We start from the raw sequence: 24,082 nt of genomic DNA on the forward strand, positions 1-24,082 counted from the left end.
TCCAATTCTGTCTAATAGGCTGATCAGAGCATTCCTTTCTCTCAGAATATTTGAAGGTTAAATACTCTGAATGTTCCTTACTTCATCTTGTCATTAGTAAGATTAACTTTAAAAGTTATTAAAAACTAATTTTAAATATATCTGCTGTTCATACTGTTGAATGTTCAACAATATTAACTTCAAATGAATATAACATACAGAAATGACAAACATTAAATGTAAGATGATTTCTAATAAAAATGTTTTCTCTGTTAAAAATGCAACACATTTCCTTCATTTCATTCGGTCCTCACTGGTGAAATTAATTTTTAAAAAATAATTGTGATTGCCCCTTACTGACAAATGTGATTTTGAACAATTGCAGAAACAAAAGTGATGATTGATTGATTGATTTTTTAAAAATTTCTAGAATTTATCTCTAAAGAGATGTTGCAGCAAATTTAAAACATTGTTAAAATGATAGCAACTGTACCTTCCTTATTAAGTTCGGAGAGCCATAATCAAGACTTTCAGCAAGGATTATTGAATGTATTCCAGCTTCTCTTATGATGTAATGAGCACTGCTGAGATATCCACCTCCCATCAACCTTCTCCTGAACCCTACCGATCGTATTAACATTAAATCCCCCTTGCAGCAGATGGATATTACACTACTAAAAATGGGTCGGCATACTAACTACACATTTTATTTGGATAAAAAACTGTTCCTGTTCTCAGTGTGATTTATCTCCAAACCATTATCCAGAAACTGCTCTTGAGTATGAATTATTAATAAAATAACTTCCTATGTATTCATTATCCTTTCCTTTAACTAGTACTGTAAGAACTTGCTACCCATTTGTCATAACTAGGTGTTGCAGGTTAAAGGTTTCATTTTTTGCAATGTATTAATTATTATACAATCATATTAAATTGTTTCAATAGATTTGCACTCATGTTTAACAAATCATTTTGTCTCTAAATATGTTCATAATATATACAAACAGTAAGTAAATATATTTTCAAGTCTCATCTTGCATATAGCATCACGTAGAATATAATATATATTTACAAATCAGTGGGTTGACTAAACAAGAGTTGGGGGCTGGGTAGAATTCCCTTGTAACATACTGCAGCATCATTATTACCAATGTCTGCCCTTTGATCTGTGATGTCAGCATCCTTCATATTGACAAATGTGCTGTCCAGTTGCATTGTGCAGGGAATGTTTTAGCAGCTATGAATGATTATGAATCAAGCCTGAGAGCAGGCAGACCTTAGTGCCTTCCAGTGCTTTCACATTTGCTGTGTGACAAGTAAATGCATCTAGACTTTCCTTGGAGATTTTCAAATGTTTGATGAAAGACATTTCACAAATTGGCAGAGGTGCCTTGTACAATGCAATTTGTAACTAGCACCGAGAGTTATAGTGTGAAAGGGAGAGGGTGGGCGGCTGGAGCAGTCCACAGGTTATGGAATAAAGATATTTACAGTAAATGAAAATAATTAATTGGGGAAGTATAAATACATTAGCTTCCATTGCAAGAGGAAGGGCCAAATCAAAAAGAAACATCACTGATAAATTATCTCGTGCAGTGGGGAATTATCAACAAACTGTAAGATCGAATTACATGATATTCTTAAATAGTAATCTCAGTGGCAAGAAAATACATCTAGTTCAAAACGTGTCAGTAATTTTGCAAACCCTGGCTTACTTGGCTACACTGTTGAAAAACGAAATACCTGTGTTTTTAGTTGAAGTGTGACACTTAAAAACATATAATTTCTTTCTCTTCCCTATCTGCCAGATGTCAGCGATTGAGAACATGGCCGAGAAGCTGGAAGGTTTCAGTGCACTCAAGCCAGATTGCAATGACCTACTGCGGTCTGTCCCTTCGATGTTTGATTTTAGGGCTCCCCCATCTGTCATTCCTGAAAGCCTACTGCGAAAAGGGAAGGAGCGATATACCTGCAGGTAACTTCGGTTTCCACACGTGGCAAAATAAGTTAGCAGTAACATTTTTATAATTTCCATTCATTGTCTTCCACAACTGCCATAACAAAATAAACAAAATGGCAGTCATAATTTGTTGTACCAAGATTTAAAATTGAGAAGGTTTAAATTGATTAAAGTCTTCCAAAATTAAATGATCAAATTTTATATTCTCAGTTAACTGAAGCCAATCATCAGCATACATTTTCACAGCGGTGGTAATACAAAAACAGAAAATTCTGGAAAAATTCAGCGGGTCTGGCAGCATCTGTGGAGAGAAAACAGTTAATGTTTTAGGTCCAGTGACATTCCTTCATTAGTTTAGTTCTGAAGAAGATTCACTGGACCAGAAACGTTGACTGTGTTTTCTCTTCACATATGCTGCCACACCTATTAGTTTTTCAGTAATTTCTGTTTTGCTTTCTGATTTCCAGCATTTACAGTTCTGTCGTTTTTTTGCTCAGTGGCAGTGTGATAATGAGTAACTCAGCTTAAGCTTTTGATTAAGTGAATTGGAGCTTCAATATCAACCAAAAGATTGACGTTAGCACTGCTCAAAAAGGAATCTAATTACCACATTGAGGAGAACATCATCCTCCTGGTGTATCCTTTAATTGCAAACTATCCGCCTTCCTGGTAAAATGATGCCACTCCTCAGCAAAGCTTAGTACCACCTGCACCTTTGGCAAGTTCCTGACTATTAAGTATGTTCATTTTCAATGACAAAGTCAGAAGTCACACGACAACAAATTGTAGTCCACAGATTTACTTGAAATCACAAGCTTTTGAAGCACTGTTCCTTCACCAGGTGAAGTCCCCTTTACTAAGGAGCAGTGCTGTAAAAGCCTGTGATTTCAAATAAACCTGCTGGAAGAGAACCTGACGTTGTGTGACTTTGGACTTTGCCCATCACAGTCCAACCGGCATCTCCACATCCTCCCACCACCGCTGAATGTATTCGTAGTAAAGATGACCATGGACATTATGGTTTCTCTGTAGAGAAAGCTAAAATTATATGTAATATAAATATGAAATGCTAGAAATACACAGCCTGCCAGGCATAATCTGTTGAGAGAAATAGGTTCAACGTTTCAGATGAACAACCTTCCACAGAAACTAGTAACTTAAATTGTGAGTTAGATTTGTTTAGCAGGTATGGGAGAAACCTTGTCAACTAAATATGACTGAAATGATGGGCTGGATTTTTGCTCCCAAGGTGGGTAGCGCAAGTCAGTAATTTTGCTGACCAGCCACAATTCCCTGTGGAGAGAACTCACCCTCGGATTCTATTTTCACTCCAAGGGCCAGTACAAGTACAAAGTGGAGTTAGATCTGTCACCCATGGATGGAAATCAGCTGTGGCCACAGGCTGCCAGATGTTGAGGATGACTGTTTAAAAGTTCCTCATTCCTGATATTTTAGACCCTTTAACACTCATCCTACACCCCATCACCCCTTAGCCACGATGAAACCTTACGTTAATTCAAGCCTCTGAACCATCCCATGGCAAGTTATCACCCCCCACTTCCAATATAATGCAAATACATGGCAACCTGTCTTGCTGTTCCTTGTACCATACCCACTTACCCAATGCCTACTGTCGGAAAACCTCAGAAGCTGTGTTGAGATGAAATGAAATAAAGGTGTAAGTATCTATTACAGATTTCACACTATTAAATAATCACTCACACACACACACATGAAAGTCCATTAAATTTGTTTAAATTACCTCAAGCACTTAACTCTTTATTTATAAAAATTGGATTCACAACTGTGCACGTGACCCCATATCAAAGACAATTAAATAGCTTTTTAAACTATCAAACTGTGAAATTAAGACCCCTTGCTGAGAAAATTGTGAATTATGAAAAACTGCCTACCATTGATAATGATGTAATGAGCCAAATCCTCCATTTCCCAGCAGAGTGAGGGCGATGAAGCTAAAACTGAGGGACGCTCTTGGTCACCCCCACCCTGCACTTTCTGTATTAAGCATCTGGTGGCCAATTAATAGCCATTGGAAGGAAACAGACTAAATGTAATCATGTAGGAAACTTGGTCCCCACCCATAATCCCTCATGCTTGCAGTTTGCAGTTAATAGCAGGGTTGGTTTTCCATAGCAGTTTTAGATAACAAAAAATATTCAGCGCTTCTGACTTTGAATGAAGGTAGAAATAGCATATTGTTGAAATTTTGTTGCAGTTAGATTCACAGTAGAACATGCATCTTGGTGTGAATATGTAACTTAGGGGTTCTGGGAACCAACACTATAGATGGGTAACAAAAATGTGGATTGTTGGGTTGCTAACAAGCTTAATAGCTTATTAATTAAGGATTTCGAAATTGAGAAGGGACTGCTGATTTCAGCACCTGCACATTTTCAATTTTATCAGAAACTGGTGTGATGACATTGGGTGCTGAAGCAATGTCATTGTACTGACTATCCATCAGTATGAATGGTGGACAATGCGCCCGTTTTGGGAGAACAAACGTTTGCTGAATCTTGGCTCTTAGGGAAATATTAACAATCAGTTATTGTAAGATTTATTTTCAACTTCAATCCAAACAGCCTGTGCTTTATAATTTTTAAAGGACTGGAGGTATAAATAATTTTATATATTAATGTTCTTTAATCTCTCAAAGACACAAGCAGGATTTTGTTAATTGTTATTATTTTTATAGAGGATTTAAATACTTTCACAACTTATCAATTCCATAGACTTTATCCTCTCCTCAGTGGCATTTACATCTACTCCAAATATCTGTAATACTCAAACTGTTGAATAAGACCTTAGCAAAGAACATAGGCTTTATTAGATCATAGCGCTGGGTTTAGAAATCTCTAGTGCTTTTCATTTGAACATGTCAGTTACACCCTTTCCCATATTGATAAAGCTCCCCCTACCTCCAGCGCTCGGTAGCATCAGTATGTCCCATTTATAAGATGCACCGCAGAAATTCACCAAAGCTCCTCCGACAGCACCCTCCAAACCCACAACCACTACCATCCAGAAAGACAAGTGCAGCAGACGCATGGGAACATCACCACCTGCAAGTTCCCCACCAAGCCACTCCCCATCCTGAACTGGAAATATATCACTGTTCCTTCAGTATCGCTGGGTTAAAATCTTGGATTTCCATCCCTAAGGGCATTGTAGGTCAACCTGCAGCACACGGACTACAGCGGTTTAAGAAAGCAGCTCACTACTTTCCCGAGAACAATTAGGGAAGGGTAATAAATATTGGTCCAGTCAATGATTCTGACATCTCACAAATTAATTAGATCTAACAAAAATGACACTTGTTTGAAATCTGCTCCCAATTGAGGTGTTACTTGCCAACACCACAAAAGTCAGTTTTATTAATATTTAGGCTGATCATATCAAGTCCTGAAGTTACTATTGTTTGCTAAAATGGACTATTATTTTATTAATCATAGAGCTTGCATACAAGACACAGCCCTTTGAGTAAAAACAGAATGGATTATTGGGTTAAGGTGTGATGCATTTCAGTTTTGAAACAGTCATGATATTTTCGGGATCAATTTTACTTGGGACAGTAAATGAATGAAATAGTAGATCACCTTGATCACATTGGTTTCAATGGAAGTGAGAGTTGTGTCAGTTCAATAGCAGGAGAAGATGCACTGGGCCAATGCCAGTCAGTGATGTGCGGCTGAAGATGGTTGCAAGGTAACAAAGGACAAAGCCACAAAAGAATCTGAATGAATGTGAGAAGATTTTGAAATTGAGGTGTTATGGAAACAAAAAAAGGTTTCCAGAATAGGTGAATGGGATTTAGGTAGTGATATTCTGAATCAGTTAGTATTGTGTAAGGTATTTGGGTAAGAATAGTTGAATCAGGAACTGAGAAAGCTGTAGATGGGTGTTTCGGATGCAGTGGGGTTGAAATTAGAGCAGCCCTAGATAATGAGCTGGCATTGAGGGTTGAAGCTTGATCCAGATTGGAGCAATGAAATGCATTTGTGCGCTGTCAAATTCACAAACAAACTGCATGGTTCGGCGTCAGAAGGGGAGTGGAGTTCCTGGTGGGACCAAAAATTATTATCTAACTTTTCCGTCCAATGTTGCGCTGCAAAGCCTCCCACATATCATATGTTGATTTGCCTTAAACATCTGCCTCCAATCAATATTCTTCCATTTCTGCCTAATATTGTTGTAATTAGCGTTACCCCAATTTCACACCTTCACCTGACAACTCCAGTTATCTATCCATCAGTACGTTAAAGCTTACTGAATTGTGATCACTGTTCTCAAGCGGCTCCCTGACTGAGATGTTGACCACCTGGCCAGGTTCATTCCCGAATACTAGGTCCACGGCCCCTTTTCCAGTTGGACTGTCTGCATACAGTTTCAAGAAACCCTCCTGGATGCTCCTTACAATCTCTGTACCATCTGCAACACAAGCACTAAGTAAATCCCATTCAATATATGGGAAGTTAAAATCACCCACAAAAACAACACTGTTACTTTTATATCTTGCCAAAATCTGCCTACATCAGCTGTGATATGCTCATGAACAAGTAGTGCAACTGTCCCACTCCTCGATCCCACCTGAAACATCTGTATCCTGGAATGTTAAGGTGCCAATCTTGTCCCTTCTTTAACCAAGTCTCTGTAATAGCAACAACATCATAGTTCCAAGTACTAATCCAAGCTCTAAGTTCATCTGCCTTACCTGTTATACTTCTTGCATTGAATTACAGTTCTCACATTGAAAATGCTGGTATAAACTACAGTATCATGTAAATACTACCACACAGTTACAAACTCTAGTTGACTTGATTCGTAAACTTCCAGAATGTGTCTGAGCTATTGCTTCTTCTGAAAAACATCATCTGACATTGGTATAATCCATTTGGTACGACAAAAATAGGAATTGTTACAGTCCTTGATGTTAATGGCATTTGCTAGTACCCCTTCAATAGATCAATCTTAGAAAGGAATGAAGTATTGCCAAACCCATCAATACAAACTTCCAACTGTAGAATTGAATATGGATCTTTTTTGGTGATCTCATTTCCCTTCTATAACCTAAAGAGAATCAATACATAACCTTCATTGGTCAGTGCATTACGTGTAGGAATTGGGAAGTCATGTTGCAGCTGTACAGGACTTTGGTGAGGCCACTTTTAGAATACTGCATTCAATTCTGGTCTCCCTACTACAGGCAAAATGTTGTTAAACTTGAAAGGGTGCAGAAAAGAATTACAAGAGTGTTGCCAGGATTGGAGAGGTTGAGCTATAGGGAGAGGATGAATAAACTGGGCTATATTCCCTGGAGTGTCAGAGACTAAGGGTGACCTTATAGAGGTTTATAAATTCATAAAGGGGATGGATAGGCTGAGGGTAGAGGAGCCCAAAAATATAAGGTATAGGTTTAAGGTGAGCGGGGAAAGATTTATAAGGAACCTAAGGGGCTGCTTTTTCATGCAGAATGTGGTATGTATATGGAGCAAGCTCCCAGAGGTACTAGTGGAGGCTGGTACAATTACATAATTTAAAAGGCATTTGGATGGGTGCATGAATAGAAAGAATTTAGAGTGATATGGGCCAAATTGTACCAAATGGGGGAAAATCAATTTAGGATATCTGGTTGGCACGGAAGAGTTGGACTGAAAGGCCTGTCTCCATGCTGTAAAACTCTATGACGATAACCGATATGAAGTCTCCCTGATCCATTCGTAGAACATGGAACATTACAGCACAGTACAAGCCCTTTGGTCCTCAAGGTTGTGCCGACCTGTCATACCAATCTGAAGCCCATCTAACCTACACTATTCCATGTACGTCCATATGCTTATCCAATGACGACTTAAATGTACCTAAAGTTGGCGAATCTACTACCGTTGCAGGCAAAGCGTTCCATACCCTTACTACTCTCTGAGTAAAGAAACTACCTCTGACCTCAGTTTAGAAACCAATGCTATTTCCCTTTCAAATTCCAGCATTCCATATGAATGCATCTGAAGTTGTTACAATGTAAACATCTTAGCTTCTGATTTTCACCTCCACCCTCAGCACCTGCCTTTCTGACCTGAGGACGAGATCTTGAACCGATCTCTGCCATCCATTCCTTACCCTGGCTACTTGCTTTCCTTTCACTTTCTCATTTGCTATCCTTTTAAAATTCATTAGAGTGATGGAAAAAAGGATTTAGTTTTTTTGCATCACCTTATAATTGTCAACCATTCATGCTGCTTGTCTAGCAGTTGTAATCATTTGGTCCTCAAGATGAATTCTTACGATAGAACGTAGTAAGTTTTTAATTTCTTCAAAGAGACTAACCTCTCTGAGATCTCAATATATGGTTTCAGCTTTGAATGCTCCTATCCACCTGTCAAAATTACTTTATTTGGCACTTTCAAATTCAGTACAGATTTTCCCAAACTGCTTCCTTAAATTCTTGAAGCTTTTAATCAATAACTCATATGCAGCTTATAATAGTCTTCTGCATCGCATTGTAATCCTGAGAAGCCTCCTCTGACAGTGAAGCACACATTTCCAATGCTTCACTTGTCAGTCAAACTTGTCTGCGTGAACAATGTCCAGTTCTCAATCGCCCAATTCATTTGTTCAGACATTTTTTCAAATGACACAAAGAATGCCTCCCTGTCTTTTACATCAAATTTTAGTAGAGACCATAAAAACTTAAACATTTCTTTACTGCACTTAAAATTACAGTTCAGGTTCGTTTCACCAAGCCAGCATCACATCTGTCTCATGTTTCAGCTGTGTCATTTCATGCTAATATTCATTCTACTTGTTTTCTCTTCTTGTTGCAATTCTTTTCTGGCTTTCTCATGGGAGGTGATGGCTTCGTGGTATTATCACTGGACTGTTAATCCAGAGACCAGACAATATTCTGGGGACTCAGGTTCGAATCCTGCCATGGCAGATGGTGGAATTTGGATTCAATAAATATTTGGAATTAAGAATCTAATGGTGACTATAGATTCATTGTTGATTGTTGGAAAAACCCATCTGGCTCTGTTTAGGGAAGGAGACAGCCATCCTTACCTGGCCTGGCCTACATGTGACTCCAGACCCACACCTATGTGGTTGACCCTCAACTGCTGTCTGGGTCATAAATGCTGCCTGGCCAGCAATACGCACATCCCATGAATTAATAAAGGGGAAAAAAATCCCATTGTTTGTTTTTCATTCCATTTCTGAAATCTCTTTTTTTAAAAATCCTTTCTTAAACTGCTTTAATTGTAACTGACCATAATCTGATTCCAAAATTTCATGACCAAAGTTCTCAGCCATTTTGTACTTCCCCTAAACCCAAGTGCTGTGCTAGCAACTCAATTATCCTTTTAGCTCTGTCAGGCAATGCTACCTTCAGTTCACCCACCAAGTCAATCAACTTTGTTTTTTAAAATTTAAGACTGGTAGGGACAACTCTGCCACCTGCAAGAAATATTTTCCTGTTTCCAGAAATAGTAAGAACTGCCGATGCTGGAGTCAGAAATAACACAGTGTGGAGCTGGAGGAGCACAGCAGACCAGACAGCATCAGAAGAGCAGGAAAATTGACGTTTCTTCAGAAGAAGGGTCCCGACCGGAAACATCAGCTTTCCTGTTCCACTAATGCTGCCTAGCCTGCTGTGCTCCTCCAGCTCCACACTGTGTTATTCCTGTTACCAGAGCCGTGTTTAACTGCAGTACAGAGCCAGGTGTTTACTTTCACCTGTTTATTTATCAGTCAACATCCATATTCTCAGTGCATTTGTTTCCAATCCAGTTCCAGCCCACAAAACCCTAAACTTCCTAACAGCCTGCTGGAATAGCACACCATAAACCTCACCCTGCTATTCCAGGAACCAGACCAAACATTCAAGTTTTTTTAAGGTATGCACTGTTCCCCAATTTTTTTTCAGACCATGGATAATAGAAAGTGCAGACTGGGGTTTCTTGTCCAAACAAGAATTGTTATTTCTTACAAATAATTAACTATAACTGTAAATGGATAGAACATAGAACATAGAACATTACAGCACAGTACAGGCCCTTCGGCCCTGGATGTTGTGCCGACCTGTCATACCGATCTGAAGCCCATCTAACCTACACTGTTCCATGTACGTCCATATGCTTATCCAATGATGACTTAAATGTACCTAAAGTTACCTAAACCATTAGCTTATAACACGACTAACTAAAACTCCAATCCCCTTATAAGCTCCCTCTGTCACTCACCCAAGTGTGCACTGAGTGCTTCTTGGCTAAACGAGAGTGCTTTGGAGTTGGGTAAAAGCGGGGAGCTCAGTGAGACAGGGAGTGGGTGAAGATGAAAGACTGAGTGCAGTGCTCGGTCTCAGCCCAAGCAGTTCAGAAAGTGTCACAGTCCCAATGCAAACAGAATGGTGGTAAATGATACCTGGAGAGTACTTCCTTACAGTTTTTCAAGCATAATATATTAGATTTAACAAAGATAGGAGATAATAGAAGTGTTTGAAATAGAAAAGGGTCCCTAGCTTAAGAAATTCTCTAAAAGAGAGTAAGTAGCTTAATCTGGAGCAAAGACATGACAGATGACCTCAAACCTGTAGTGCACTCTTCTTGAACATTGTGGTAAGTAAGAGAATCTTCCAGTGTCCCTGAAGATTATGCGAGGAAGATGCATATCCAGCTGCAACTACTGGCTCAGAGATAATGGGAACTGCAGATGCTGGTTTTTCTGATGAAGGGTTTAGGCCTGAAACATCAGTTTTTGTGCTCCTAAGATGCTGCTTGACTGGTGTTCATCCAGTTCCACACTTTGTTATATCGCAGCTACTGGCTCACTGTTCTCTGGAGCCGGAGCTGTGCGTGGACTAACTGTGGAGCGTCTGCCACACTGACAATTCCATGGACAGCACATTTAGTGAGGTGGTCACACAGAAGCTGGGGACCACACAGGCAAAAGGGCAATGGGTGACCATCATACAGAGTAAATGGCTCAGGAAGGCAGTACTGGCGTCCCCTGTGGTCATCCCCGTCTCAAACAGAAATGCCACTTTGGATACTGTTAGTAGGAATGGCAAACGGCCTCTTGGGACAACAGCATCAGCCAAGTTTGTGACACCACAGATGGCTCTGCTACGCTGAAAAAGAGGAAAATGAGCGGCAGGTCTATAGTGATAGGAGATTCAATAGAAAGGGGCCCAGACAGGCCCTTCTGTGGATACAGATGTGAATCCAGGAGGATATGTTACCTTCTTAGTTCTAGAGTCAGGGATGTCTTGGAGCAGCTGTAGGACATTCTGGATTAGGGAGGTGAGCAACCAGTCGTCATGGTATACATAGGTACCAATTACACAGATAAACAAAGGGATGAGGACCTAAAAACTAAATATAGGAAGTTAGGAGATAAATTAAAATGCAGGACCCCAAATGAAGTAATCTTAAGATTACTCCCAGTGTCATGTGCTAATGAGAGCAAGTAAAGGAGGATAGATCATATGAATGTGATTGGAGAAATGATGTACCAGGGAGGGGTATAGATTCTTGAGTCATTGAGACTGTTTCTGGGGGAGATAGAACTTGTACAGACCTGATGAGTTTTACCTCGGCAGAGCTGGGACAAATATCTTCAAGGGGGTTTTTGCTAGTTCCATTGGTGACGTTTACAAACCAGTATGCAGGGGGATGGGAACGAAAGTGTAAGCTCAGATGGGTCAGATGCAGATCAGGAAATGGGAGAGAGAACATTAGTTAGTGATGTAATCAGTGGCTCAGAAAGACAAAAGAAATGAGAATTAAAAAGTGCCCAGCGAAGGAAATTGACAGAGTTGCGCTGTTTGTATATCAATGCAAAGAGTATTACAAACAATGCACCAAGGGCTCAAATAGACACATGGCAGCACAATTTCATTGCTATAAAGGAAACCTGATCAAAGGAGGGGCAGCTCACCATCCCTGGACATAAACCTTTCATGCAGGATAGAGTGAGTGACAAAAAAGGAAAGAAGATGCAGCAATTTTGATTAAAGGATCAGCTACAGTTGTAAAAAGGGATTATATACTAAACTGGTTAACAAATGAGGCTTTGTGAGTTGAGCTTAGAAACAAAAAAAGGCGCAATCACATGACCAGGAGTATACCACAGACCCCCAAATAGTGCCAGGGAGCATAAGAAAGTGATAATAGTAGGAGTCTTTAAGTATCCCAATAGCAGAGATAGTAGGAACTGCAGATGCTTGAAAATCTGAGATAACAAGGTGTAGAGCTGGACAAACACAGCAGGTCAAGCAGCATTAGAGGAGTAGGAAGGCTGATGTGTTGGGCCTAGACCCTTCTTCAGAAAAGCATTTCTGTGGTCATCCAGCTCTACTCCTTGGTATTCCATTAGCAAATGGGTTTTAAACAATATAAATAGCATTGAGGGTGAAGAATTCATGTACTGTGTCCAGGCCATTTTCTAAAACAATGCATGACAAGCCCAATGAGAGGAGAGGCAATTCTGGATTTAGTTTTGGGAAATGAGGATGGGTAACAGGGTGAAATCAAAGTGGACGCGTTATCAGGGATACTGATCACAATTTGCTTAGGGTTAGCATTATGGAAAAGGACAATGATAAATCAGGAGTACATGTTTTAAACTGGGGGAATGGAAATTTCACAAATCTTGGAAGTGATTTGGTTGTGGGGGACTGGACAGGACAGTTTAAGGATATAGCAATGATAAACCAGAGGGAGGCGCTAAAAAGTGAGATCCCTGGGGTACAAAGAAGACATGCCCCCTCCAAAAATAAGAATGGTACTGCCAAATCTGGACTCCCATGGTTGTCTAGAAAGTTACAGGGAAAGACTAAACAAAAAAGAAGTCATAAAGACTCAATATTACAAATAGCCGAGAGGAGTACAGAAAGTACAAGAGATCAATTAAAAAAAAGGAAATCAAAGAGATGGCATGAAGAAAGCTATTAGCAAGCAAGATAAAGGAAAACCCAAAGATGCCTCACCAGTATGTAAAGAACAAGAGGATAGCTAAGGAAAAAGTAAGATCTATCAGAGATGAAGGAAGGGAACTCGTGTGACGATGCAGAGGATATCACGCAAACTAGCCTTCTATCCATTAACTCCATCTCCTGCTACATTAGGAAAGCAAGCAACAAAATCAATGACCATTCTCACCCCAGTATATTCTCTTCCACCACTTCCGTTAGGCAGAAGATAAGTTTGAACACACATATGAACAGATTCAAGAACAGCTCCTACCCCACTGTTATCAGACCTTTGAATTGACCCGTCAAATGTTGATCTCTGTCTCAATACCTTTTCTGCAGCTATAACACTGTGTATTCGGCGCTCTGTTCTGCTACCCTGATGCACTTTTTATGGTGTAATCTGCCTTCATAGCACACAAAACAACACTTTTCACTGTACCTCTGTATATGTGACAACAATACATCAAACAAACAGCATATGGGAAGAATTTTAAATGAATATTGGTCTCCACCTTCACAAAGAAAATGATACAGTAATCCAAGAGAAGCAGAATGAAATATTGAATAAAATAATGGTAATGAAAGAAGACGTGCTAGGGGAACTGGAATCTTTGAAAGTGGATTAATTGCCAGGGTCAGATGGATTGTTTCATAGAAGGTCAGGTAGGAAATAATGGATGCCCTGCGGATTGTTTTCCAGTCTTTGCAAGGCACAGATAAGGTGCTAGAGAAATGCAAATGTGGTTGCTTAAAAGGATACAACGGAAATGGTAAACAATTATAAACCAGTTAGTCTTGCTTCAATGGCAGGCAAATTGTTAGATTTAATAAACACTCATTTTGGAAAGGCATGGACCAGTGAGGGATAGATAGCTTAGCTTTGTTAAGGAAAAGTCATGCCTGTCAAATATGTTTGCATTCTATGAGGAACTGATAAGTAGGATTGATGAGAGCAGTGTAGTGGATATTGCCTACGTAGAGTTTAGTAAGCCATTTGACATAGTCACACATGGCAGGCTGGGTAGAGAAAGGATACAATGCAATGCTGTTGAACCGGATCTAAGTTTGGTTCAGTAACAGGAAACAAAGAGTAATAGTCGATGCCTGCCCTTGCAAATGGAAAGTTGTTTCAAGTGCTGTTCCGCAGGGCTTCCTATTAGGACCCTTGTTGTTTGTTTAATACATTAATGAGTTCATCTTGAACATGGGGGCACAATTGGGAAATTTGTAGATGAGTCAAAAATTGGCTGTTAGTCGATAGTGTAGGGAATAGTTGTAGTCTCCAAAATGATGTAGATGGGTTGGTGGAGTGGACAGAAAAGTGGCAGATGGAGTACAACTCTGCTAAGTGTGAAGTAATGCATCACGAGAGGTCAAACAGTAAAAGGAATACACAATAAATGTGAATACACTGAAAGGGGGAGATAATGTGAGAGATCTTGCTGTGCAAGTACACAGGTCCTTAAAGATAGCAGTATAGCAAGATAAGCTTGTCAAGAAGGCAAATGGGATGCTCTCCCTCATTGGTTTAGATATAGAACACAAATTAGAGATATAATGATGAAACTGTACAAGGTACTGGTGAAGCCACAGCTGAAGTATTGTGTGCTGTTCTTTTTACTACATTAGAGGAAGGACATAATTGCTGTGGAAAGTGTGCACAGAAGATTTACCAGAAAGTTGCTAGGGCTAGAGGAGAGAATGGAGAGGCCAGGATTGCTTTTCTTGAAACAGAGAAGGCTAGTTCCATGGTTCGACAAAAAAAATGTACAAATGAGGAAAATAATTTATTGGTGAATGCAGAAGAATTGGAACGATAGTTTATTGGTCTGATATTGAAATTATCCTTCATCAATTCCCAATGTCCTTGGCGATCCATTATCGGTCTCTGGAAACTTTTTATGGTTTGTATGAAGTATAGAGTGACTGATTTACTTAGAAAACATTTCTGTGTAATCAATTCAGAAGTCATAGCAACTGCCGTAGGAAAGGAAACTGGTTTTCTTCAGGTATTGACTGAGCTTTTAACTGCTGAGAACAGGCAGTTTCTGATCTGATCACTTTCTCTCTCTCTCCCTCTCTTGCTCTCTCTCTCTCTCTCTCTCTCTATCTCTCCCCCCCCCCCCCCGTGTCTTTGCAACTTGTTTCCAACCCCATGCCGCTCAGCCACATGAGAACCAATCATAATTGTTGGCAAGCAAGAAGTCTCTGCCACTGATAACTGTCGCTGGTTTACTGACTAACTAACATCTTATTGCCAACAAGAGCTGCATCAATACACAGCTACTGATGGACTGCAATCTGAACTTCACTTCATGCTTGTCCAAAAAATAGTTTACACAATTCCTACCATTTGACCAGGTTAATTGCTTTTGAAACTGCAGCCATTGTTTCAAACACTAGTGTTTAAAACAACTCTTTCTTGTTTCAGTCCCCAGTTTTTAAAAATACAAAAATTAAAATGCACGACCCTTACAATAAACTCCTTCAACTTGGTTTACATAGAACATAGAACAGTACAGCACAGAACAGGCCCTTCAGCCCACAATGTTGTGCCGACCATTGATCCTCATGGATGCACCCTCAAATTTCTGTGACCATATGCATGTCCAGCAGTCTCTTAAATGACCCCAATGACCTTGCTTCCACAACTGCTGCTGGCAACGCATTCCATGCTCTCACAACTCTCTGCGTAAAGAACCTGCCTCTGACATCCCCTCTATACTTTCCACCAACCAGCTTAAAACTATGACCCCTCGTGCTAGCCATTTCTGCCCTGGGAAATAGTCTCTGGCTATCGACTCTATCTATGCCTCTCATTATCTTGTATACCTCAATTAGGTCCCCTCTCCTCCTCCTTTTCTCCAATGAAAAGAGACCGAGCTCAGTCAACCTCTCTTCATAAGATAAGCCCTCCAGTCCAGGCAGCATCCTGGTAAACCTCCTCTGAACCCTCTCCAAAGCATCCACATCTTTCCTATAATAGGGCGCCCAGAACTGGACGCAGTATTCCAAGTGCGAATATTTTGGAAGATTTCTAGCCTGAGCTATGCTGTACCCCTCAGGAGGTAACTGCAATCTGATGTGTTCTATGTTGTTTTGGTAGTGGTCTACTGAACACTGGATGTACTAAGAACATTGTACACTTGCTATGTCAGTATTCTTACTTCAGTCTGATGAGGACTGTATTTTCTGGTGAAACTCCAACTTCTCTGGTACTACACCCAGTAAACAAATTGGAAGACTGCTTGGATTGAGTTATTTATTCATGACTAGTTTTATTATTTGCAAATTGTGTACTTAAAGGAGAATCAAAAGGTTTTACTTGTGTCTTTTTCTTGTTTTGTCTAGATGTAATTATATAATTTCAGAACACAAACATTATCCACATGTGGTTTTTGAGAGGAACACAAGGCACTGAGTCATTAGCATGAACATAAATTGTTGGAAAAACTCAGCAGGTGTGGTAGAATCTGTGGAGCTAATTAGAATTAATGTTTCTGGCCTAGTGACCCTTCCTCAGAACCCCATTCACTTGCTGTTTCTGGATGATGGGATGTGTTTTTTATTCATTTGTGGGATGTGGGTGTCGCTGGCTGGCTAGCATTTATCCCCCATCCCTAGTTGCCCATGAGACAGTAGTGGGAAGCTGCCTTTTTGAACAGCTGCAGTCCACCTGCCACCTATTATACCCTTAGGGAGAGAATGCCAGGATTTTGACCCAGTGACAGTGAAGGAACAGTGGTCTATTTCCAAGTCAGGATGGTGAGTGACTTGGAGCGGAACTTGAAGGTGGTTGTGTTCCCATAGTATCTGCTGCCCTTGTCCTTCTAAATGGAGGTGGTCATGAGTTTGGAAGGTGCTATCTGAGAATCCATGGTGAATTTCTGCAGAACATCTTGTAGATAGTACACACTGTTGCTACTGAGTGTCGGTGGTGGAGGGAGTGGGATATTTGTGGATGTGGTGCCAATCAAGCGGGCTGCATTGTCCTGGATGGTGTCAAGCTTCTTGAGTGTAGTTGGAGCTGCATTTGTCCAGGAAAGTGAGAAGTATTCCATTACACTCAGGAGATGAGTTACTTGCTGCAGTATTCCTTGACTGACCTGGTCCTGTAGCCACTGTGTTTATGTGGTGAGTCCAGTTGAGTTAATGATAACTCCCACAACGTTGATAGTTTGGGATTCAGTGATGTTACCACCATTGAATGTCAAGGAGTGGTGGTTAGCTTATCTCTTATTGGCGATTGTTATAGCTTGGCATTTGTGTGGCCCCAATGCTGTCCTCTTCAATTAGTAATTCACCCAATCTCCATTCTATAATCATAATGAAATGATGAGCACAGATTAAAACCCCAATTCAGGCAAGGAGGGAACATCAAATTTGATCACTTCAGGTAATCTTACACACCTCCCGGTTGCACTGTTTTAGAGTGACATTGGTGGGGATCCTGTAGGAAACTATATTTTTAATGATGATGAATAGAAGAAAGGGGAAGACTTTGTTGAAATCAGTCTGAAATAAGGGAGTATTGGTACAAAAAAGCAATTGGGGATGTACAATTGTGTGCCTTGTATGCAGGGAGCTTGAGCATTTCTGAAAACCCCCTTTTGCTCCTGATTTCAGGAGGTGACAGCCAAAATACTTATTTGCCAGGAAAAGCTCTTTTCTGTTTCCTGCTTAATGACATTCAGATTGCTGTAATTAGAAAAAGAAGTTTCCTTTCAAGATGAAATTAACCACTCGAATCATTATTTATAAATAAATGGCATTTTAAAAAAAATCGCTTTTCGTACTCCCTGTGCACCAAACAAAGTAATGCAGGATGGAATTCCATGTCTGTTCCTTATAACAATCTGTCTGATCTTGTTTCTCTTCCCATAACAGATACTGTGGTAAGATTTTCCCAAGATCTGCAAACCTGACCCGGCACCTTCGGACACACACTGGAGAGCAACCTTACAGGTTAAAATAAGCATATTATTGGGAATTGGCAGAACATCCCAGCTCTAAGCCGTTGCCATGTAGAAGTTGCTTCCTGACTTGAAGTGTTCATCAGGCAGTTTTGAAAAACAGACACACCCCTGAAGTTAAAGGACATGACCAAATGCAAGAAAAACTAATTTAAACATTGTACCTCACAGCACACACTGAGAACTGTGGTGAATGCTAAGCTTTAAAGGATCCCATTAAATTGGCACAGCAAGTAAAAAGGATATCGTGATGTGAATCATGTTTTATAAGCATATGAAACTTAACCAGCAACATGTCAGTATTGAATCTCTGAACCTTTAGAGGGAGATGATAGCCAAGTGTTATTATTGCTGTGCTGTTAATCTAGAGACCCAAAGTACAAATCCTACCATGGCAGGTGGTGGAATTTGAATTCAATAAAAATCTGGAATTAAGCATTCAATGATGACCATTAATCCATTGTTGATTGTTAGAAAAGCCCATCTGATTCATTAATGCCCTTTAGGGGGGTAAGCTGTCGTCCGCACCTGGGCTGGCCTGCGTGTGACTCCAGACCCACAGAAATGTGGTTGACTCTTAATTGCCTATTGGGCAATTCGGGATGGTCAGTAAATACTGGTCTAGCCAATGGTGCCCACATCTCATGAATGAATAAAAAACAAATCTAGCTCCATTGTAATTAAACATTTTAAAGCACAAATAGGAATGTTTGTGGCAAACATTACTTAATTATCATTACATTTCATTGAAAATTCATTAAACTCTCTTGCAGTAAGCTAGAACTTGTGCTAAACATACACTCATTACCAGAGAACGTCTCCCACGTGTGCAAACTTTGAGGTCCTTCGAGTTCTCATTGAATTCGCCATCTTGATTTTCTGGAATATTTTCCTGAATGTAATTCAGTAATCATATGCATTTATTCTGGCACTTTAATCTATGCGTAAATTACACCTATCCCTCTGAAACTTCCTGCAGTAAGATGGAGTAGGAGGATCATGACCAGAAATCTCAAAAGGTGTTTTGTCTACAGCCAATTACCCTCAGTCCCACTGCATGTGCATATACATACACGCACTCGTGCACACTTCCTTATTAATAGGATGTATGGCAGTTGAGTGCAAAACAATCCCTCCACACTATTTCTGTGAACAGCAGGGGAGTTATCTGTAATGTTCTGACCATATTATCATTCAGTTAATGGCCCAAAACCATTTTGTCACGTCTTTATCTCATTGCTTTTTATGGAAAGTTTCTGTGTGTAAATTGGCTGCTGAGTTTCTACTTTACAACAGTAATCATGCTTCAAAAAGTATTTTATTAGCTGCAAATTGCTTTCGAACATTCTGTGGCCATGAAAGTCACTTTGTAAATGCATTTCTTTATTGAATGTCTAGGCCTTTCAGCAACTTATCCACTTGGTCACCCAGATTTTAATTGGTTTTATTATTATTTTTTCAGAGCAATATCTCTAAATGCCGATTACATTGCCCATATCTTTTGCTCTCCTAAATGTTCATACAAAAATATGACAATTGCCAGCAGGAAAAGACCAGCCTGTCTATTCCTTCTGATAGCCTGGGAGACAGCAAGAACTGCACATGCTGGAGTCAGAGTCAATACAGTGCAGAGCTAGACGAACGCAGCAGACCAGGCAACATCAGGAGCAGGAACATCAATGTTTTGGGTTTATGCCCTTCATCAAGACTGTGCCTAGTGCTTTGATAGCTTGGTCACCAAGATCTAACACTTATTTATGGTTAGACACTCCATAATTGCCACATGCACCACAACTGTGCCGTACCAACAGCGTCACCCAAACCTCAGATAACAAAGTGTGGAGCTAGATGAACACAGCAGGCCAAGCAGCATCTCAGGAGCACAAAAGCTGATGTTTCGGGCCTAGACCCTTCATCAGAGACCCCTCTCTGATGTTTCGGGCCTAGACCCTTCATCAGAGACCCCTCTCTGATGAAGGGTCTAGGCCCGAAACGCCAGCTTTTGTGCTCCTGAGATGCTGCTTGGCCTGCTGTGTTCATCCAGCTCCACGCTTTGTTATTTCGGATTCTCCAGCATCTGCAGTTCCCATTATCACATTACCCAAACCCCATCCACTTCAGTTTGTTAACCTTTGAGGAAGCCAAAAATGCAGAGAAAAATTCAGGACAAATAAAGAGAAAAGAATTCTGGAAAATTCCTCTCCAACCTCTTCAGGCTAGTAAAGCCTGTCCAGAAGATTGCAGGGACCATGTGGTATCTGTTAATCCACGCACCTTCTCTTTAGACTGTAACACCTTACATTCACAGAAAGACATAACCAGTAACACATGTGCAAATGTAACAAACAAATTGCAGTAGATTTCCAACTTGTGCACCACAAAAGCCCCCTTTCCTAGCCCAAGCCTCAGGCTCCAAACTGGCATTGTAGCTCAGTAGTCCAAGAAAGAAACAATCTGATTCTCACTTCCACTTATTTGAAATGAAAATTAGAAAAGTTCTGTAATGACCAGCCAGTCCACAACCTCAGTTTGGTGCATGGGCAGCCAGTTAACTGAAAATCTGCTTCATTATTTGACAATAATGAGGGGTGTTTGATTAATTTAATCTACAGCAAATACTCGTAATCATTTGTCTACTTCTAGCTTACACTCCCTACACTAAGCCTTAGGAAAGAGAACATGATTTTGTAACATCTTTGTGCGTGCACGTAGCATTTGCTTATGGAAAGTCCAGCCAAGGGCAACCTATGGTTAATGAATACAGAGATTCTTGTAACAGTAGAAACATTTTAAAATGCTGTGCAATGCAAATTATAGAGTGCGCAATCAAAAATGAGATTTTCAACGATAAGACAGAGAAAAATGATTTGGGACATTCCATGCGGACTGCCCCAAGGCTGTACCGCTCTTGAATATGTGCGGCTGTGGGGAAGCAGATCTGCACCCTCCATGGTTTATATAGAACTATAAGCATGACGTAGATTACATGTTTTCTAATGTTTGTGAGACTGAAACAATTAGTACTGCATTAAATAACTTTCACAATGAAAAATCGCCATGCTTCATTATGTGACAGATGTATTTTTTGAAGCCATCAAGAGGAAGTAAGTTGAAAAATAAGGGTGATGAAGTCTGTTGGTAATCTGCCAGAAACAGCAGTTACTATAATTATTTTATGTCTGTGTAACAGCTTAGGGAGAAATACAGTAAAGACTCAAGGGACTCCAAATGACTGGAGGGTATGAAAACTGATGCCTCAAGTACCAGCTTGATAGACTAAACTGCACACACTGGCACAGAATTAAACAGTTACTCTGTTTATTGCAATCTTTCTTAGAAGATAACAGTGCTTCCTTTGGGACTGGCAATTGAACAGGCTAATCGTGGAAGAAGAAAAGATGTAATCACAGGACATAATTTTGCATGAAAAATCTTGGCCTTGTTTGTCATTCTTTAGAAGCTGCATCACATGGGATAGAGCAAACTGAACAATTGCTAAATGTGTCTTGTTACCTAGAAGACATTGAATCATAGAGGCCCTGCAAACTCAAATACATGGTAAAAAAAGAAGCAAACACTGTGGGCCACATGCCCTGATTATGTAACTTTCCACCTGAAGCTTCTGTAATTCATTACTTTTCAGAGCCCTTCGTGTGACTGTATTATTCAGTGTTGCATCTCCATCTGTCTGTCTACTATGGGGGTATGAATCACAGAATTCCATAGAAACCACAGGACAGGAACACATCATACAGCCCAGTCAGTTCAAGTTATTGTTAATGATCATCCCACTATCCTACTTTATCTAACCCTGTCAACATATAGATTTAATTACCGTTTGTCCCGAAAACTCAGTCAATTGCTTATATTTAGAAGCCAGCTGTTTTTTCCTAATGTAACAGTGACTTTAACTGTCTCCCAGCTCCCCATTAACATTAAGTGAAAATGCAAGACATCCAAAGGATCCAACATTTCATGGAGACCAACATTCATTTGCAGAGGAGAGAGGAAACTACTTACTGTTTCACTCCCTGTCCTTTACTCTGGAGAAAATGTTTAATCAATCATCCATCAATTTCTACACCCTGAGGCCTTAAAAGTATAGGTTAAAAATAAACAACCTAACTTCACCATTCCTTTGCATGTGTAGATATTATAATAAATTCTGGGTACCCAGTAGGCAAGGAGTACTAACCAAGATTTGCTCAGTGCACTATGTTAGCGTATATGGGTTATAGAGTGTTCCGGTTACATTTCTGTCCATGAACCAAACAATAAAAGCTCCTTCCTGAAGAGTGCCCAGTTTACCCATCTCTCTTGGTCTTTAAAAGGCAGCCAGTGAGCATGCTATAATTGTTGGGATAACATGCTTTGAACAGTAAAAAAGATTATCACAAATTTGAAATAATCTTGAAAGAAGTTTTCCAACAGTTATACGTTTATTTAAAATAAACTTTCCTTGCTTTGAGGGCTGTAATATTTCAAGATTATCTTATAGGACTCCATTTAAGTATAATTTAAGTACTTTAAACTTACAAAATAGTTTGATTCTAGACATTATATTGTACAAGATCTCAATTGCTGACTTAATTGCTTTCTGTCCACTATATTTTGTACGTTTTATCATTCAAGACAGAGAGTTATACCACAAATAATTCTCGATCTTAAGAAATGTTTCTCACCCAGGATTTTTTTTTAAAGGTGTAAATACTGTGACCGTTCATTCAGTATCTCTTCCAATCTACAACGGCACGTTCGCAATATTCACAACAAGGAGAAACCATTCAAGTGTCACCTGTGTGATAGGTGCTTTGGTCAACAGACAAATCTGGACCGACATCTGAAAAAACATGAAAATGGAAACATGTCAGGTATGTAATCAGAACTAAGATTTGAGCTTTGGCAGTGAGATTTGTCTTTGAACTTTAGGAATATAGTATTTTACTGAAGCTGTTCTTTTCACAAAGGAAATTAGCTTCCCGGGTTTAAGTATGGATTTCATATGTGCAGTGAAATCCCAATCAGAGGCTGATAACTTCCTGCAAAGGAAAGGAAAATGAGAGTGTGAGTTATCTCCCAGCGCACTGACTATGTGACACTGGACACGAGAAGCAGGCCACCTCACTACTCTTTTTGTTCAGGCATGGTACAAAGATAGGAGACAAACAGTAAAATCGTTGTAATTTTAATTGATAATTAATTAATTGTGTAAAAAAAAGTTAAAGTCCTTTACTGAAGAATAATTGGAAAAAGACAATAGTAATGGTCCAAAAAAAATGTTGTTTGGAATTTAAGGAGGAGGGAGATAGACAATAGGTGCAGGAGTAGGCCATTCGGCCCTTCGAGCCAGCACCACCATTCATTATGATCATGGCTGATCATCCACAATCAGGATCTTGTTCCTGCCTTATCCCCATAACCCTTGATTCCACTATCTTTAAGAGCTGTATCCATCTCTTTCTTGAAAGTATCCAGAGACGAGCGCAGAAGAGTGAATTAATGAAGAAATTTAATAGGGTGTGTCTGATGCAAGGCTGTAAAGACTTTTAAACGCAGAGGTAAAAAAATCTTAATTTTGAGGTGTTAGGAGACCTGGACCCAAAGTGGGTCAATGAAGATTGGGGATATCAGTGAACTGCAGCTGCATAGGATCTGAACAGCAGAATTCTGAATAAACTGAAGTTAATGGATGGTGATAGATTGGAGGGTGGCTGGTTTAGTACGGAAGTGCTCATTTTAGAAGTGACAAGGGGATTAATGAGGGTTTGAATTACAAATTACTTTCTGGAAATCAAGTGGTCCATGTCTGTCTAGCAATGATGTAGAAATCAAATTGGGCCATTTAGCCCCTCAAATCCATTCTGCTTTTCACTGATAACCTGACTGTTGCTATACCTTTGTCCCATTTCCTTCTAATGCATTTTAATTAACTGTAAATTCAGATGTTGAATTTAGGAATTGATCCAGCATCAGGTTTTCTTTGTGGAAGAGAGTTCCGAACTTCAATCTTTTTCATCTAAAAAATGCTTCCTAGTTATACGGTTTCAAGATCTCTTTTTTTTAGACAATGCCCCCTAATCCAAGACTCCCCAGACAGCGGAAATGGTTTCTTTCTATTTATCCCAGCTGTTTCCTTTAACATCTTGAAAGTTTCAATCAAAGTCCCTGGGAATAGTAGAGATTTTG

General features: G+C 39.8%; 1 protein-coding gene across 9 annotated transcripts in view; it reads left to right on the forward strand.

Moving 5' to 3' along the window:
- mecom (MDS1 and EVI1 complex locus) overlaps positions 1-24,082 on the forward strand; it is a 992,273-nt gene that overhangs the window by 923,473 nt on the left and 44,718 nt on the right. For all 9 annotated transcript variants that reach the window (XM_059651242.1, XM_059651246.1, XM_059651243.1 and 6 more), the window contains 3 exons: positions 1,788-1,954; positions 17,811-17,888; positions 22,598-22,767. In XM_059651242.1, coding sequence (XP_059507225.1) covers positions 1,788-1,954; positions 17,811-17,888; positions 22,598-22,767 — 415 coding nt within the window. The remainder of the gene's footprint in view (positions 1-1,787; positions 1,955-17,810; positions 17,889-22,597; positions 22,768-24,082) is intronic.

The sequence above is a fragment of the Stegostoma tigrinum genome, chromosome 14 (genome assembly GCF_030684315.1).
Source record: "Stegostoma tigrinum isolate sSteTig4 chromosome 14, sSteTig4.hap1, whole genome shotgun sequence".
In the NCBI taxonomy this organism is placed as follows: domain Eukaryota; kingdom Metazoa; phylum Chordata; class Chondrichthyes; order Orectolobiformes; family Stegostomatidae; genus Stegostoma; species Stegostoma tigrinum.